The sequence below is a fragment of the Oryctolagus cuniculus genome, chromosome 6, assembly GCF_051225735.1.
Source record: "Oryctolagus cuniculus isolate XC-2025 breed Fujian yellow rabbit chromosome 6, ASM5122573v1, whole genome shotgun sequence".
Lineage (NCBI taxonomy): Eukaryota > Metazoa > Chordata > Mammalia > Lagomorpha > Leporidae > Oryctolagus > Oryctolagus cuniculus.
This window is the reverse complement of record NC_142872.1, coordinates 145,997,699-146,015,040: the sequence shown is the minus strand read 5'-3', so window position 1 is coordinate 146,015,040 and position 17,342 is coordinate 145,997,699. Positions and strand designations below refer to the sequence as shown.

The following is a 17,342-nucleotide window of genomic DNA, read 5'->3' as shown; positions in this document are numbered from 1 at the left end:
AGAAATAAAGTAAGATATATTGAGAATACTGTTTTAACTGTGTTCGGAACATTATGTTTTGTAGCTGAATACTTGTTAAAGCCATAGTTATATTAGATCCTTCCAAATTGGTAGAGGTGGATGGAGATGAGGAGAAATGGCCTCCAAGGGACAGCTGTTGTAATACAATAGGATAAACTGACACTTGAGATGCCTGTATCCTGTATCAGAGCATACCAGCACCTCCACTTACTATTTTTTAAAAGATTTATTTATTTATTTGAAAGGCAGAGTTACAGAGAGGCAAAGGCAGAGAGAAATAGAAAGTCTTCCGTCCACTGGTTCACTCCCCAGATGGCCGCAACAACCAGAGCTGTGCCGATCTGAAGCCAGGAGCCAGGACTTTCAAGAACTCTGGCCATCCTCTGCTGCTTTCCCAGGCCATAGTAGAGAGCTGGATTGGAGTGAGTAGCCAGGACTTGATCTGGATGCTGGCACTGCAGGTGGTGGCTTTACCTACTATGTCACAGTGTTGGCCACCTCCTCCCTCTCTCTTTCTCTCTTTTCTTTCTCTCTCTCTCTCTCTTCTTTCTTCTTTCTTTTTCTTGAAAGTCAGAGTTACACGGAGAGAGGAAAGGTAGAGAGTTCTTCCATCAGCTGGTTCACTCTGCAATTGGCCACAATGGCCAGAGCTGTGCTGATCTGAAGCCAGGAGCCAGGAGTTTCTTCTAGGTCTCCCATGGCAGTGCAGGGGCCCAAGGACTTGAGCCATCTTCTACTGCTTTGCCAGGCCATAGCAGAGAGCTGGATCGGAAGTGGCACAGCCTGGACTCGAACCGGCGCCCATATTGGATGCTGGTACTGTAGGCAGTGGCTTTACCTACTACGCCACAGCTCCGGCAATACCTCCACTTTCAATGCAGGTTCCTACTAATGCATCCTGGGATGCAACAGGTGATGGCTCAAGTACTTGGCCCAGACCTGATTGTTGAGGGCATTTGGGAAGTTATCTAGGGGATAGATGCTCCTTTCTTTCTTTGTCACTCTGCCTTTCAGAAGGAAAATAAACATTTAATACTTTTTATTAAGTCATACAAATGTCACTGAGTTTCCTTTGTGGCTGTGCTTAATGATGAGATGGTAGACATAAGGATACACAGCCAGGAAAATGGCTCACAGGGTTTGTTTTCTTCATCTTGTTTTCTTTCTCTTTTCGGTCCTTGTGTTTTTTCTTTGTTCTATTTCTTTGATATTCTTTTAACTGACTTCAGTGAGTAAATGTAGCCTTTGTGTATATGTATAAGTTGTTTTGGGAAACAAAATCACAAAATTATGAGAGCAGTATTATATTTCTCTAAGATTTTGTTGTGTTTTCAGCCACTGGGAAATAAGGGCAAATAACTATTGAATAAATAATTATTGAGAAACTCATGGCTTTAGTGAATGCAACAAAATCTCTACCTTCATTAAGCTTAAATCATTATACACTGGGTGGTGGAGATAAGTAGTCATTTTGAGACAGTAATTCCCATTGTGACTGATTTTAGACCTCTTATTTTCAGTCAAATTATAAAACTTGTGGCCAGTTAAGCTGCCGCTTGCAACCCAGGCATCCCGTATTGGAGCTCAGGTTTGATAGCTGCCTGCTCTGCTTCCTGTGTAACTTTCTGCTATTGTGCCTAGGAAAGCAGTGGAAGATGGCCCAAGTACTTGGGAGATGGGAGTTCCAGGATCCTGGCTTCTGCCTGGCCCAGCCCCATCAAATGGAAGTTCCTCTCTGTGTTTCCCTTTCTGTCTGTCATGCTGCCTTTTAAACAGTTAAATGAAATTCTTTTTTAATTGTAAAGCTTGTTAAGTTTTTGCCAGATAAAAAGAATATTTATTTTTAAGTTCTTCATTTATTGTTTTTTTCAATTTGTATTTTTAAAATTTTTTAAGGTGAACAAATTTCATCTATTTCATATATACAGATTTAGGAGCATAATGATACTTCCCACCCTACCCTCACCTCTAGCTATACTCCCATCCCCACTCCTCCTTCCCTATCATAGTATGGCTTTGGCATTTAAAATTAATGAAGAATATAATAACACAACATATATATATATACATATATATACCATTATTTTTTAATTTAAGTTTTTAACATGGTGAGTAGAGCAACAGTTACTTGACTAAAAGTTTTTTATGAATTGTGTAAGAAATTTCAATGGTCTATCCTAGAGGTGTCAAATAATATGTAAGAAAATGGTTGATGAAATATATGGCTTATTTTTATTAAAAGTTGGCTCTTTTTATTCCCCCAGGAGAAATCTCAATTATTTTTCCAATGCTTATGCAGCTGCGGTTAGTGCTGTGGATCCTGATGCAGGAAATGGAGAACTTTGCATTAAGGTTCCGTCAGAACTGTGGAAACATGTTGATGGTAAAACACCAAAATATATTGACTTTACACTAAAATCATGTTAGATTCAGGGACAAGAGAATTTGATGTGAAAATTTATTGATACCAAAATTATAAATTAACCAATTGAAATATACAGAAGTGATTAGAAGCTCATTTTTTGAGAAACACTGGCTAACAGCAAGATTATCCTCAAAAGCAACTTATTTCACTGTTTTTTTTAAGTGAAAGGGCTAAGCATTTGGCATTGCAGTTAAGACCACTGCTTGGGGCATTGTATCCCATATCCTGATGCCAACGTTCCAGTCATGGCTCTCTGCTCAATTCGAGCTTCCTGCTGATACATACCCCTGGGAGGCAATGGTGATGACTCAAATAGTTGGATTCCTGCCACCCAGATGGGAGAACCATATTGAGTTCCTGGCTCCTGGCTTTAGGCTGGCCCAGCCCTGACTGTTGCAGGCATTTGGGGAGTAAACCAGCAGGTGGGGGATCTCTTTCTCTCTTTCAAATAACTAAAAATTTAAAAATATATATATTTCAAAAAACCATTGTATAGAACAGTTGATGAAGATTTGAGAGCCTAAAAATATCAAATCAATTTAGAAGTGTAGCATTTTATAGCAGGAAAGATCCTGAAAAATTACCTGGTTTAATTTTTCCATTTACTAAATAGTAATCAGAGGTCCAGTCAGAGTAACTGACCTGAAGAAGTTCATGTAGGTAATTAGTTGTAGAGTCAAAGCTAAAATACAGGGTTCCTGCTGCTCATTCTGCATACTTTTGAGCATATCCTTTCTAAATCTTTATTTTCTCTTGTATAAAATTATAGCCAATACAATTATTACATACAGACTTCTATCTACTTTATTTAGCCTTATAAAAAATAAGCCAAATAGGAAGTAAAAGACCTTTTGTTTGACTTTCTGTGTGTGCATGTTTGTAGGGACAGAGGTGGAATTGGGAGGGGGTTACTTGTTACTTAGTTTAGGGGACAGGCATGGAATTCCAAGATTTGGGCATAGTAAATGATTGTAATGTTTGGGAAGAATTTAAAAGGAACATTTTAAAATCTTGTGGCCTTAAATGTCCAGTATGGGAGTTTTGAACCTTTTTTTAGGTGTTATACATTGTCAGAAATGTTGAGAGTAGGATATGAAAGGACCAAAGCTAAATTTTGTGAAAATCAACTCTCAGAGGATCTCCAATCAGACTCACAGCTGACTTCTCATCAGAAACTCTACAAGCTAGGAGGGAATGGCGAGATATAGCCCAGGTACTAAGAGAGAACAACTGCCAGCCCAGAATATTATATCCTGCAAAGCTATCATTTGTGAATGAAGGTGAAATAAAGACTTTTCATAGCAAACAGAAATTGAAAGAATTTGTTGCCACTCGTCCAGCCCTGCAAAAGATGCTTAAAGATGTGTTACACACAGAAACAAAGAAACATGGTCATCAATATGAAAGAAGGTAAGGAAGGAAAGCTCACAGCAAAAGATCACAGGGAATTCAAAGCATATATTAGAACTTATCTTTGGCAAATGGCAGGGCAAAGTTACCACTTATCATTAGTCACATTGAACGTGAATGGCCTGAACTGTCCACTTAAAAGACACCGATTGGCTGATTGGGTTAAGGAACAAAACCCATCTATTTGCTGCTTACAAGAAACTCATCTTTCCAACAAAGATCCATACAGACTGAAAGTGAAAGGCTGGAAAAAGATATACCATGCCAACAGAAATGAAAAAAGAGCAGGCGTAGCCATCTTAATTTCAGACAACATAAACTTTACCACAAAAACCGTTAAGAGAGACAAAGAGGGACACTACATAATGATTAAGGGATCAATTCAACAGGAAGATATAACAATTATCAATGTATATGCACCTAACTACAGGGCACCGGTTTATCTAAAAGATTTGTTAACGGACTTAAAGGGAGATATAGACCCCAATACAGTAGTACTGGGGGACTTCAGTACTCCACTCTCAGAAATAGACAGATCAATAGGACAGAAGATCAACAAGGAAACAGCAGATTTAATTGACACTATAGCCCAAATGGATCTAACAGATATATACAGAACTTTCAATCCTACAGCTAAAGACTTTACATTCTTCTCAGCAGTACATGGAGCCTTCTCTAGGATTGACCACATACTAGGCCATAAAGCAAGTCTCAGCAAATTCAAAAGAATTAGAATCATACCATGCAGCTTCTCAGACCATAAAGGAATGAAGTTGGAAATTAGCAACTCAGGAATCCCTAGAGCATACGCAAACACATGGAGATTGAACAACATGCTCCTGAATGAACAATGGGTCATAGAAGAAATCAAAAGAGAAATCAAAAACTTTCTGGAAGTAAATGAGAATAACAGCACAACATACCAAAACTTATGGACGCAGCAAAAGCATTGTTAAGAGGAAAGTTTATATCAATAGGTGCCTACATCAAGAAATTGGAAAGGCACCAAATAGATGAGCTTTCAATTCACCTCAAGGATCTAGAAAACCTACAGCAAACCAGACCCAAATCTAGTAGGAGAAGAGAAATAATTAAAATCAGAGAAGAAATCAACAGGATTGAATCAAGAAAAACATTACAAAAAATCAGCCAAGCGAAGAGCTGGTTTTTTGAAAAAATAAACAAAATTGACACCCCATTGGCTCAACTAACTAAAAAAAGAAGAGAAAAGACCCAAATCAATAAAATCAGAGATGAAAAAGGAAACGTAACAACAGACACCACAGAAATAAAAAGAATCATCAGAAATTACTACAAGGACTTGTATGCCAGCAAACAGGGAAACCTATCAGAAATGGATAGATTCCTGGACACATGCAATCTACCTAAATTGAACCATGAAGACATAGAAAACCTAAATAGACCCATAACTGAGACAGAAATTGAAACAGTAATAAAGGCCCTCCCAACAAAGAAAAGCCCAGGACCAGATGGATTCACTGCTGAATTCTACCAGACATTTAAAGAAGAACTAACTCCAATTCTTCTCAAACTATTCAGAACAATTGAAGAAGAGGGAATCCTCCCAAATTCTTTCTATGAAGCCAGCATCACCTTAATTCCTAAGCCGGAAAGAGATGCAGCACTGAAAGAGAATTACAGACCAATATCCCTGATGAACATAGATGCAAAAATGCTCAATAAAATTCTCGCCAATAGAATGCAACAACACATCAGAAAGATCATCCACCCAGACCAAGTGGGATTTATCCCTGGTATGCAGGGATGGTTTAATGTGCGCAAGACAATCAATGTGATACACCACATTAACAGACTGCAGAAGAAAAACCATATGATTCTCTCAATAGATGCCGAGAAAGCATTTGATAAAATACAACACCCGTTCATGATGAAAACTCTAAGCAAACTGGGTTTGGAAGGAACATTCCTCAATACAATCAAAGCAATCTATGAAAAACCCACAGCCAACATCCTATTGAATGGGGAAAAGTTGGAAGCATTTCCACTGAGATCTGGTACCAGACAGGGACGCCCACTCTCACCACTGCTATTCAATATAGTTCTGGAGGTTCTAGCCAGAGCTATTAGGCAAGAAAAAGAAATTAAAGGGATACAGATTGCGAAGGAAGAACTCAAACTATCCCTCTTTGCAGATGACATGATTCTTTATTTAGGGGACCCAAAGAACTCTACTAAGAGACTATTGGAACTCATAGAAGAGTTTGGCAAAGTAGCAGGGTATAAAGTCAATGCACAAAAATCAACAGCCTTTGTATACACAGACAATGCCATGGCTGAGGAAGAACTTCTAAGATCAATCCCATTCACAGTAGCTACAAAAACAATCAGATACCTTGGAATAAACTTAACCAAGGACGTTAAAGATCTCTACGATGAAAATTACAAAACCTTAAAGAAAGAAATAGAAGAGGATACCAAGAAATGGAAAAATCTTCCATGCTCATGGATTGGAAGAATCAATATCATCAAAATGTCCATTCTCCCAAAAGCAATTTATAAATTCAATGCAATACCAATCAAGATACCAAAGACCTTCTTCTCAGATCTGGAAAAATTGGTGCTGAAATTTATATGGAGGCACAAGAGACCTCAAATAGCTAAAGCAATCTTGTACAACAAAAACAAAGCCGGAGGCATCACAATACCAGATTTCAGGACATACTACAGGGCAGTTGTAATCAAAACAGCATGGTACTGGTACAGAAACAGATGGATAGACCAATGGAACAGAATTGAAACACCAGAAATCAATCCAAACATCTACAGCCAACTTATATTTGATCAAGGATCTAAAACTAATTCCTGGAGCAAGGACAGTCTATTCAATAAATGGTGCTGGGAAAATTGGATTTCCACGTGCAGAAGCATGAAGCAAGACCCCTACCTTACGCCTTACACAAAAATCCACTCAACATGGATTAAAGACCTAAATCTACGACCTGACACCATCAAGTTACTAGAGAACATTGGAGAAACCCTTCAAGATATTGGCATAGGCAAAGAGTTTCTGGAAAAGACCTGGGAGGCACAGGCAGTCAAAGCCAAAATCAACTATTGGGATTGCATCAAATTGAGAAGTTTCTGTACTGCAAAAGAAACAGTCAGGAGAGTGAAGAGACAACCGACAGAATGGGAACAAATATTTGCAAACTATGCAACAGATAAAGGGTTAATAACCAGAATCTACAAAGAGATCAAGAAACTCCAAAACATCAAAACAAACAACCCACTGAAGAGATGGGCCAAGGACCTCAATAGACATTTTTCAAAAGAGGAAATCCAAATGGCCAACAGGCACATGAAAAAATGTTCAAGGTCATTAGTAATCAGGGAAATGCAAATCAAAACCACAATGAGGTTTCACCTCACCCCGGTTAGAATGGCTCACATGCAGAAATCTACCAACAACAGATGCTGGCGAGGATGTGGGGAAAAAGGGACACTAACCCACTGTTGGTGGGAATGCAAACTGGTCAAGCCACTATGGAAGTCAGTCTGGAGATTCCTCAGAAACCTGAAGATAACCCTACCGTTCGACCCAGCCATCCCACTCCTTGGAATTTACCCAAAGGAATTTAAATTGGCAAACAAAAAAGCGGTCTGCACCCTAATGTTTATTGCAGCTCAATTCACAATAGCCAAGACCTGGAACCGACCTAAATGCCCATCAACGGTAGACTAGATAAAGAAATTATGGGATATGTACTCTTTAGAATACTATACCGCAGTAAGAAACAACGAAATCCAGTCATTTGCAACAAAATGGAGGAATCTGGAACACATCATGCTGAGTGAAATAAGCCAGTCCCAAAGGGACAAATACCATATGTTCTCCCTGATCGGTGACAACTGACTGAACACCAAAAAGGAAACCTCCTGAAGTGAAACGGACACTATGGGAAACGGTGACTTGATTTGCATAGCCCTGACTGTTAATGAACAACTTAATACATTATCCCTCTTAGTAGTTTTTTTGTCTGTTCTACTTAATATGACTGGTTTAATTCTGTAATTAATACACAGTTATTCTTTAGTGTTGAAAATTAACTGAAATGTGATCCCTGTTAAACATAAGAGTGGGAATAAGAGAGGGAAGAGATGTATAATTTGGGACATGCTCAAGCTGACTTGCCCCAAATGGTAGAGTTAGAAACATACCAGGGAATTCCAATTCAATCCCATCAAGGTGGCATGTACCAATGCCATCTCACTATTCCAAGTGATCAATTTCAGTTCACAGTTGATCATAATGAAAGGACTAAGAGTCAAAGGGAGCACATAAACAAGTCTAGTACCTGCTAACACTAACTGATGGAATAAATAAAGGGGAGAGTGATCCAACATGGGAAGTGAGATACTCAGCAGACTCATAGAATGGCAGATATCCTAAATAGCACTCTGGCCTCAGAATCAGCCCTGAAGGCATTCCGATCTGGCTGAAAAGCCCATGAGAGTATTTCAGGCATGGAAAGCCAAGACACTCTGGCAAAAGATCTCTGTGAGTGAGATCCCAGTGGAAAGAACAGGTCTTCAAAGAAGGAGGTACCTTTCTCTGAAGGGAGGAGAGAACCTCCACTTTGACTATGACCTTGTCTAAACAAGATAAGAATCAGAGAACTCAGAGGGCTTCCATAGCCTTGGAAACTCATGACCGGAGCATAGGGAGATTACTGATGCCATAGACAGGAGTGTCAATTGGTAAAGTCAACAACAGGAGTCACTGTGCACTTACTCCTCATGTAGGATCTCTGTCCTTAATGTGCTGTGTATTGAGATTTAATGCTATAACGAGTACTCAAACAATATATTTCACTTTGTGTTTTTATGGGGGTACAAACTGTTGAAATCTTTACCTAATGTATACTAAACTGATGCTTTGTAAAAAAAAAAAAGGAAAAAAAAAGAAATTCTCAACTCCCAACTTGACTCTCACTGGGATTAAACATGACAATAGGTCTGATCTGATTTCATCATCATTTAAAAAAAATCATCTATTATTTTTCACTTTTTGTTTTTGTGTGAGCAAACTGTTGAAATCCTTACTTAATGTATACTAAGCTGATCTTCTGTATATTAAGATAATCGAAAATGAATCTTGATGTGAATGGAAGGGGAGAGGGAGTGGGAAAGGGGAGGGTTGTGGGTGGGAGGGACGGTATGTGGGGGAAGCCATTGTAATCCATAAATCGTACTTTGGAAACTTATATTCATTAAATAAAAGTTAAAAAAAAAATTAAAAAAAAATAAAAAAAAATTTTGTGAAAATCAGTTTGCGTGATTAGATTGATGATAGGTAAGAACAACAATAGAGGAAGGCTACAGAGTTATGTGGAGAATTGATAAAAGTCTAAACTAAAGTAAGTAGTATGATTTTTCATGTAAAACTCAGGTTTTGATTCCTGTTTTGTGTCCAGTATTTATATATATTTACATATATTATGTAGACCATTGTTACTTATTTATGTATCAATGAATGTGTATATTTGTTGCAGAGTTAAAAGTCCTGAAGATACACATTAATTTTTCTTTGGATCAACCAAAAGGAGGTCTTCATTTTGTGGTACCCAGCATAGAGGGAAGTATGGCAGAGAGAGGTGCTCATGTTTTCTCTTGTGGGTATCAAAATTCCACAAGGTAGATCATAAATTCTTAAATATTTCAATTGATTTCATTTAAAAATTATATTTTAATGTGTGTATATGTAATATATTTATTTAGTGTTAAATGAGAAGTATGAGTTTGATTTTCTCAAACTTAGACCTTAGGAAAAAAATCATCTTTCATTAGTCATTCCTCTGTCTTATGTCTCCCTCCTCCTCTTTCCATTTCACAACTGTTCTAAAATAATCATCTCATTGGATTCTTCTCTTTATGTTGAAGTAAAACATACAGAAAATTGCACAGATTTTAAGTGTACAGTTTGATAAGTTTTCACAAGTGAACAAACTCATCTAAATTGCACTCAAAGCAGAGAACGTCCCCAGCAGCACAGAGACCATCTACTGCTCACTTCCATTTTCAGCTTTCACACGCAGCAGGCTTCTGCCCAACTGTCATGCTTTCCAAAATGCCATAGATTAATCACACCTGTTTTTGAATTTTATATAAATAATACAACATGCATTATGCTTTTTATACAAGATTTTTTTGTTCCAGAGTGATTATGAGATTTACCTACCTCATGGTGTGTATAATTGTAGTTTATCAGTTCTCATAACTATAGGTTACCGCATGTAACTGGAATATTATTTTATACAGTATGTTTGCTCTCTTCAGATTATTAACTCCTCTAATTCAGGTATAATATCTTAAACTCATTTATATTTCAATAACAAGTTCTGGCCTTGGCCCATAATAAGACCTGGTAAAAACTGGTACATGGTCTGGGGATGGTGCCATGGCACAGTAGGTTAATCCTCCACCTGTGGTGCCAGAATCCCATATGGGTGCCGGTTCTAGTCCAGGCTGCTCCTCTTCCAATCCAACTCTCTGCGGTAGCCTGGGAAAGCAGAAGATGGCCCAAGTGCTTGGGCCCCTGCACCCACATGGGAGACCGGGAGGAAGCACCTGGCTCCTGGCTTAGGATTGTCACAGCTCCAATCTTTGTGGCCATTTGGGGAGTGAACCAATGGAAGGAAGACCCTTCTCTCTGTCTCTCCCTCTCACTGTCTTTAACTGTACCTCTCAAATAAATAAATAAAATCTTAAAAAATAAAACTGATATGTGGTCAAAAATAAATTTCATATCTGCCTTTACCAGCACTTAGTTTGAATTTCTGTGGTGCATCACATTTAAAAAATGTTTCCTAGCATATGGAATAGATCCTGAGTATTAAATTTTGTAAAACTTTACTGTTTTTTAACTTTCTAGAGATAAAGGCTACATTAAAAACTGACTAATGTGAACATACAAATTAACTGAAAAATTGGAAAATAAGAGTTGCTTAAATCTTTTTTAGGGTTTGAGCTAGAAGTACCACATAACAGATGTTGTTAATATTGCTATCTAATGTTTGGAAATACTTTTTTTATCAGATTCTTTTAAGTTGCATGGTAAAAGTCTTCAGTAATTAAATAGCCAAAATTTATTTTTGTACATTTTCTAGAAATGAGGAAAACTGTTTAGAGCATACTTTCAATGTATTTTCTGCACTATCAATTTCTTTCTAGATTTTGGTTCCCATGTGTTGATTCATACTCTGAACTGTGTACATGGAAATTAGAATTCACAGTAGATGCTGCAATGGTGGCTGTTTCCAATGGAGATCTGGTGGAGACAGTATATACCCACGATATGAGGAAGAAGACCTTCCATTATATGCTCACCATTCCTACAGCAGCATCAAATATTTCCTTGGCCATTGGACCTTTTGAAATACTTGTAGATCCATATATGCATGAGGTAAGTCAGAGCATGCCCCTTCTTCCTGTCCCCTGCATTCACTCATTATAAAAAGAGAGGTATTGGGCCGGCGCTGCGGCTCACTAGGCTAATCCTCCGCCTTGCGGCGCCGGCACACCAGGTTCTAGTCCCGGTTGGGGCGCCGGATTCTGTCCCGGTTGCCCCTCTTCCAGGCCAGCTCTCTGCTGTGGCCAGGGAGTGCAGTGGAGGATGGCCCAGGTGCTTGGGCCCTGCACCCCATGGGAAACCAGGAGAAGCACCTGGCTCCTGGCTCCTGCCATCGGATCAGTGCGGTGCGCCGGCCGCAGCGCACCGGCCGCGGCGGCCATTGGAGGGTGAACCAACGGCAAAGGAAGACCTTTCTCTCTGTCTCTCTCTCTCACTGTCCACTCTGCCTGTCAAAAAAAAAAAAAAAAAAAAAAAAAGAAAGAGGTATTGGGGCTGGTGCAGTGGCTCACTTGGTTAATCCTCCGCCTGTGGTGCCAGCTCCCATATGGGCGTCGGTTCTAGTCCCGGTTGCTCCTCTTCCGGTCCAGCTCTCTGCTGTGGCCCGGAAGGCCAGTGGAGGATGACCCAAGTGCTTGGGCCCCTGCACCCGCTTGGGAGACCATGAAGAAGCACCTGGCTCCTGGCTTTGAATCGGCGTAGCCCCGGCCGTTGCGGCCATTTGGGGAGTGAACCAACGAAAGGAAGACCTATCTTTCTGTCTCTCTCTTTCTCTCACTGTCTATAACTCTGTAAAATAAATTAAAAAAAAAAAAAAAGAGAGGTATGAATGGAGTGCTAAGCTTAACTCATCTTTCAGCTATCCAGGTATCACTAGAAAGAAAATGTTTCCTTATCTGATTTATTTAGTAGCATGAATTCTGGAATGAATTCCTTTGAAAATGTTGTTGCACTAAAATTTTAGATTTTATTTTTTTCAGTAGGGAGCTTAGCATTCCAAAAGAGCTTCAAGTATAGATTGATTACTGTAATCAATTCCTGTCACTACTGATTGTTACCTTTTTGTTTAGTTTATGACTGTTGTAGTCTTACTTGTAGAATCTGAAAAATTGCAAATTCAAAATTAAAGCGCAAGATTTCTTCCCAAGTCAAAATATACAGAGGACAAAAGACTGAGGCAGTATTAGAACTTTGGTCGGGAAACTCCTGGGATTTCTTCCAGTTTCTTCTCAGCACATGTCTTAATACAGACCTCTCTCCCTCTCCCTCCCTCCCTCCCTCTCTCTCTCTCTCTCTCAAAAAGTCATTTTAGGTCATCTCAAGTGTGAGACTTGTGCTGGTTAAAAATGATTCATTGATTATTAACCCTCTTGTCTTCTGAACCTGATTAAATAGTATTTGAATGAGTGGCTTTTTATTTACTATTAGTCCTTTAAATTTTCAACTTAGTTTTTTTTCTTTTAGTATAAGCATATTCTTTGACCACATATATATATCATTAGCATTTCTTTCAGTTAGGCAAATAAAAATTGAGGGCAACCAGCTTTTGAAAGACTGACAAGGGAGGTCCTTGATGTGACTTTTATATTTGCTTTCGGGAAATTCAAAAGAGTTGTATAATCAACTGAGGAAAAAATTCAGGGTATTTTCCTAATGATTTTTTTTTTTTTTTTTTTTTTTTTTTGCTGCCTTCGATAATGACTACCGGTTTATCAACCGATAAGATTGGCAGTGAACTTTATCAGCTTTGATAAATGATTAACTTTAAAATCAACATATAATTAGTACCTATTTTGCTTTTCAGAAGAATGTTTTTCCATTCTAAAATACTGAATGGGAGCAAGGTAAATGACAGTCAAGATTTGTTTTTCTTTTGTTTTTTTAAAGTTTTGGCTGCCTGTACCTTGTTCTCTCTCTCTCTTTTTTTTTTTTTTTTTTTTTTTTGGACAGGCAGAGTTAGAGAGAAAGAGACAGGTCTTCCTTCCATTGGTTCACCCCTAAATGGCTGCCATGGCTGTAGCGCTGTGCTGATCTGAAGCCAGGAGCCAGGTGCTCCCCTCTGGTCTCCCATGTGGGTCCAGGGCCTGAGGACTTGGGCCATCCTCCACTGCCTTCCCGGGTCACAGCAGAGAGCTGGACTGGAAGAGGAGCAACCGGAACAGAATCCGGCGCCCCAACTGGGACTAGAACCCGGGGTGCCGGTGCCGCAGGCGGAGGATTAGCCAGGTGAGCCGTGGCGCTGGCCTCTCTTGTTTTAAAGATGTATTTATTTGAAAGAATTACAGAGAAGGGGAGAGTCAGACAGAGAGAGAGAGAGATATCTTCCATCTACTGGTTCGCTCCCCAAATGCCTGCAACAGCCAGGACTGGGCTAGACTGAAGCGGGAAGCAAGGAAATTTATCTAGGTCTCCCAAGGGGTGGCAGGGACCCTAGTACTTAGGCCATTCTACCCTGCCTTCCAAGGCACATTAATAGGAAGTTGGACTGGAAGCAGAAAGCCGGGATTCTGATGTAGGATACCTGTGTCTCAAGCAGTGGATTATCTTGTTGCATCATAGCTCCTGCCCTGTGAATCCTTTTGTTGAGTGAATAGTATTTAGTTTTTGTTTGTATACCAAGGGAATGGTAATTGTAATGCATTTTGGGCCCTACCATTAATAACACATAGATGTTGGGGCCGGCACTCTGGCATATTAGGAAAACCGCCTCCTGCAATGCAGGCATCCCATATGGGCTTCAGTTCAAGTCCTGGCTGCTCCAATTCCACAGCCCTCTGCTATGGCCTGGGAAATCAGTAGAGGATGGTCCAAGTCCTTGGGCCCCTGCACCCATGTGGGAGACCTGGAAGAAGCTCCTGGCTCCTGGCTTCGGATCGGCACAGCTCCGTCCATTGTAGCTAATTGGGGAGTGAACCAGCAGATGAAAGAAGACCTCTCTCCCTCTCCCTCCCTCCCTCCCTCTCTCTCTCTCTCTCTCTCTCTGCCTCTCTGCCTCTCTGCCTCTCCTTCTGTCTCTGTGTGACTGTGACTTTCAAGTAAAATAAATAAGTCTTTAAAAAATACATAGATGTTATGATAACCTTTAATCTGTACTTCTAAAATGCTGTGAGAGGAATAATTTCAGTAGTACATTAAAAACTTCTCTTGCCTCCATGATCCTTCATTAATTGAAAGTCTTTATCATAGCTTTCAAAATTTTCTAAAATTTGACCCTAAGGTTTATTATATTCAAAATAGTTTACATATATTTCTGTCATTCTTTCTTTCTTTCTGTCTTTGACTTTATTTAAGATACCCTCTTTTCTCATCTTTACCTATCAGACTTTTGTCCAACATAAAAAGTTTGCCTCAGATCCAGTCTTCTGCATGACACCTTTCTGGATGATCTAACCAGAGTGATCTGTGTCATTGATCTCATTTATTTGGAATGGAAGCATAATGAGACAGGGTATGATATTTTGGTAGTTGTGGGACCAAGGTGAGGTGTTACATAATGAGAAAATAAGAATTGCTGTTTCTCTTGTGGTCATTTCTTATCTCCTAAATGCTAATAACCTCACTGTAGCTTTCAGTATTTAATTGAGATTTTAGAGGAGGAGTATAGTAATTGAAACTGAAGTTTTACTTTCAGTGGCTCTAAGTATTTCACAGAACTGTAATCCATCATGCTTTGAATTTTTAGGTACCTTGAATATTTTGTACAGTTCAGTAAAATCACTAATTTTATCATAGCATTTTTTCGGTGTTATGAAGTTCATAAACAATTGATTTTTTTTCTTAAATATGAACATTTATTTATAGAGATGTTCAGAAAAGTTTAGAATACTAAGCTCAAAAGTTCTGTTTAGGTGATCTCCCTTTCTTCATTTTCAGGTTACTCATTTTTGTTTACCACAACTTCTTCCACTGCTTAAACATACAACATCATATCTTCATGAAGTCTTTGAATTTTACGAAGAAATTCTTACATGTCGATACCCATATTCCTGTTTTAAGACCGTGTTCATTGATGAGGCTTATGTTGAAGTGGCTGCTTATGCTTCCATGAGCATTTTCAGGTTAGTATCTATTTAATTTGAAATGACAAATTAGGATACTGATAGAATTAAAAGGTATTTTGTGATCAATTTTAATATGAAAATTTGAACCTAATATTTAGATGTAGTTGGATTTATAGAAAACTTAGCATTTTTACATTTTAGAAAAGTAGAAAAGCAAAAAGAAAAAATTTAAAATAGCTCAACATTCATTATCTCGAATTAACTGCTACTAATAGTTTCCGTATTTCTTTCAGTTTCTTTCCTGATTATAAATTTTTTTTAGAAAGCTTTTATTTAATAAATATAAATTTCATAGGTACAGCTTTTGGATTATAGCGGTTTTCCCCCCATACCCACCCTCCCACCCTCACTCCCGTCCCACCTCCTACTCTCTTTCCTATACCATTCTTAATTAAGATTCATTTTTAATTATCTTTATATACAGAAGACCAACTCTATACTAAGTAAGGATTTTAAGTTTGCATCCACACAGACACAGAAAATATAAAGTACTGTTTGAAGACTCATTTAACCATTAATTCTCGTAGTACAACTCCTTATGGACAAAGGTCCTACATGGGGAGCAAGTGCACAGTGACTCCTGTTGTTGATTTAACGATTGACACTCTTATTTATGATGTCAGTGATCACCCAAGGCTCTTGTCATGAGCTGCCAAGGCTATGGAAGCCTTTTGAGTCCACAAACTCCAACATTATTTAGACAGGGCCATAATGAAAGTGGAAGTTCTCTCCTCCCTTCAGAGAAAGGTACCTCCTTCTTTCATGTCCACTTCTTTCCACTTGGGTCTCATAGAGATCTTTGATTTAGGTCATTTTTTTCCCACAGTGTCTTGGCTTTCCAGGCTGAAATGCTTTCATGGGATTTTTTAGCTAGATCTGAATGCCTTAAGGGCTAATTCTGAGGTCAGAGTGCTGTGTAGGGTGCTTGTCATTCTATGAGTCAGTTGTGTGTCCTGCTTCCCATGTTGGATCATTATCTCCTTTTTAATTATATCTATTATTATTAGCAGACACTTGGTCTTATTTATATGATCCCTTTGACACTTACTCCTATCTTTATGATCAGTTAAGCACTTAAAATGATCACTTTAACTAGTAAGATGGCATCGGTTACATATCCCATGGCAAGCTTTTAGCTTTACCCTTAGGGGTAAGTCCGAAGGAACATATGCCAAACTGTACATATCCTCCCTGTCTTATTCCCACTCTAATTTTTTTTTTTTAAGATTTATTTATTGGGGCCGGCACTGTGGCACAGCTGGTTAAATCTCTGGCCTGAAGCTCCGGCATCCCATATGGGCCCCGGTTCTAGTCCCAGCTGCTCCTCTTCCAATCCAGCTCTCTGCTATGGCCTGGGAAACAATAGAGGATGGCCCACGTCCTTGGGCCCCTGCACCTGCATAAGTGACCCGGAAGAAGCACCTGGCTCCTGGCTTCGGATCGGTGCAGCTCTGGCCGTTGCGGCCAATTGCGGAGTAAACCATCAGATGGAAGACTCCTCTCTCTCTCTGCCTCTCCTCTCTCTGTGTGACTCTGACTTTCAAATAAATAAATAAATCTTTTTTAAAAAAGATAACTTGGGTTATCTCCTACTGCTTTCCAGGCAATAGCAGAGAGCTGGATCAGAAGAGGAGTAGCTGGGACTAGAACTGGTGCCCATATGGGATGCCAATGCTTCAGGCCACGGCTTTAATCTGCTGTGCACAGTGCCGCACCCCCCCACCCCCTTATTTTTAACAGGGATCAATTTTCAATTGGATTTAAGCACCTAAGAATAATTCTGTATTAAGTAAAGAGTTCAACCAATGGTATTAAGTAAAAAAGAAAATAGTAGGGGCCACGTAGTGGCACTCTCTCTCTGCCTCTCCTCTCTCTCTGTAACTCTGACTTTCAAATAAATAAATAAATCTTTAAAAAAAAGAAAAAAAATATTAAAAAAGAATAAAAAAAAGAATAAAATAGTAAGCCGTTCCTCGATGGTACAAGGGCTGGTTAAATCATTGCTTCTCATAGTATCAATTTCACTTCTACAGGT

General features: G+C 39.0%; 1 protein-coding gene across 11 annotated transcripts in view; it reads left to right on the top strand.

Annotated features, from left to right (window-relative positions):
- Positions 1 to 17,342, top strand: part of TAF2 (TATA-box binding protein associated factor 2) — a 136,293-nt gene that overhangs the window by 16,325 nt on the left and 102,626 nt on the right. For 10 of the 11 annotated variants that reach the window (XR_016235916.1, XR_007918706.3, XR_007918709.3 and 7 more), the window contains exons 4-7: positions 2,286 to 2,404; positions 9,391 to 9,532; positions 11,069 to 11,300; positions 15,120 to 15,304. Coding sequence is in view for 5 of the 11 variants with exons in the window: in XM_051844012.3 (XP_051699972.1) it covers positions 2,286 to 2,404; positions 9,391 to 9,532; positions 11,069 to 11,300; positions 15,120 to 15,304 (678 nt within the window). In the remaining 6 variants the exon portion in view is untranslated. Of the gene's footprint in view, positions 1 to 2,285; positions 2,405 to 9,390; positions 9,533 to 11,068; positions 11,301 to 15,119; positions 15,305 to 17,342 lie in introns of those variants that run through there. The other variant, XM_008255859.5, reaches the window with a different exon arrangement.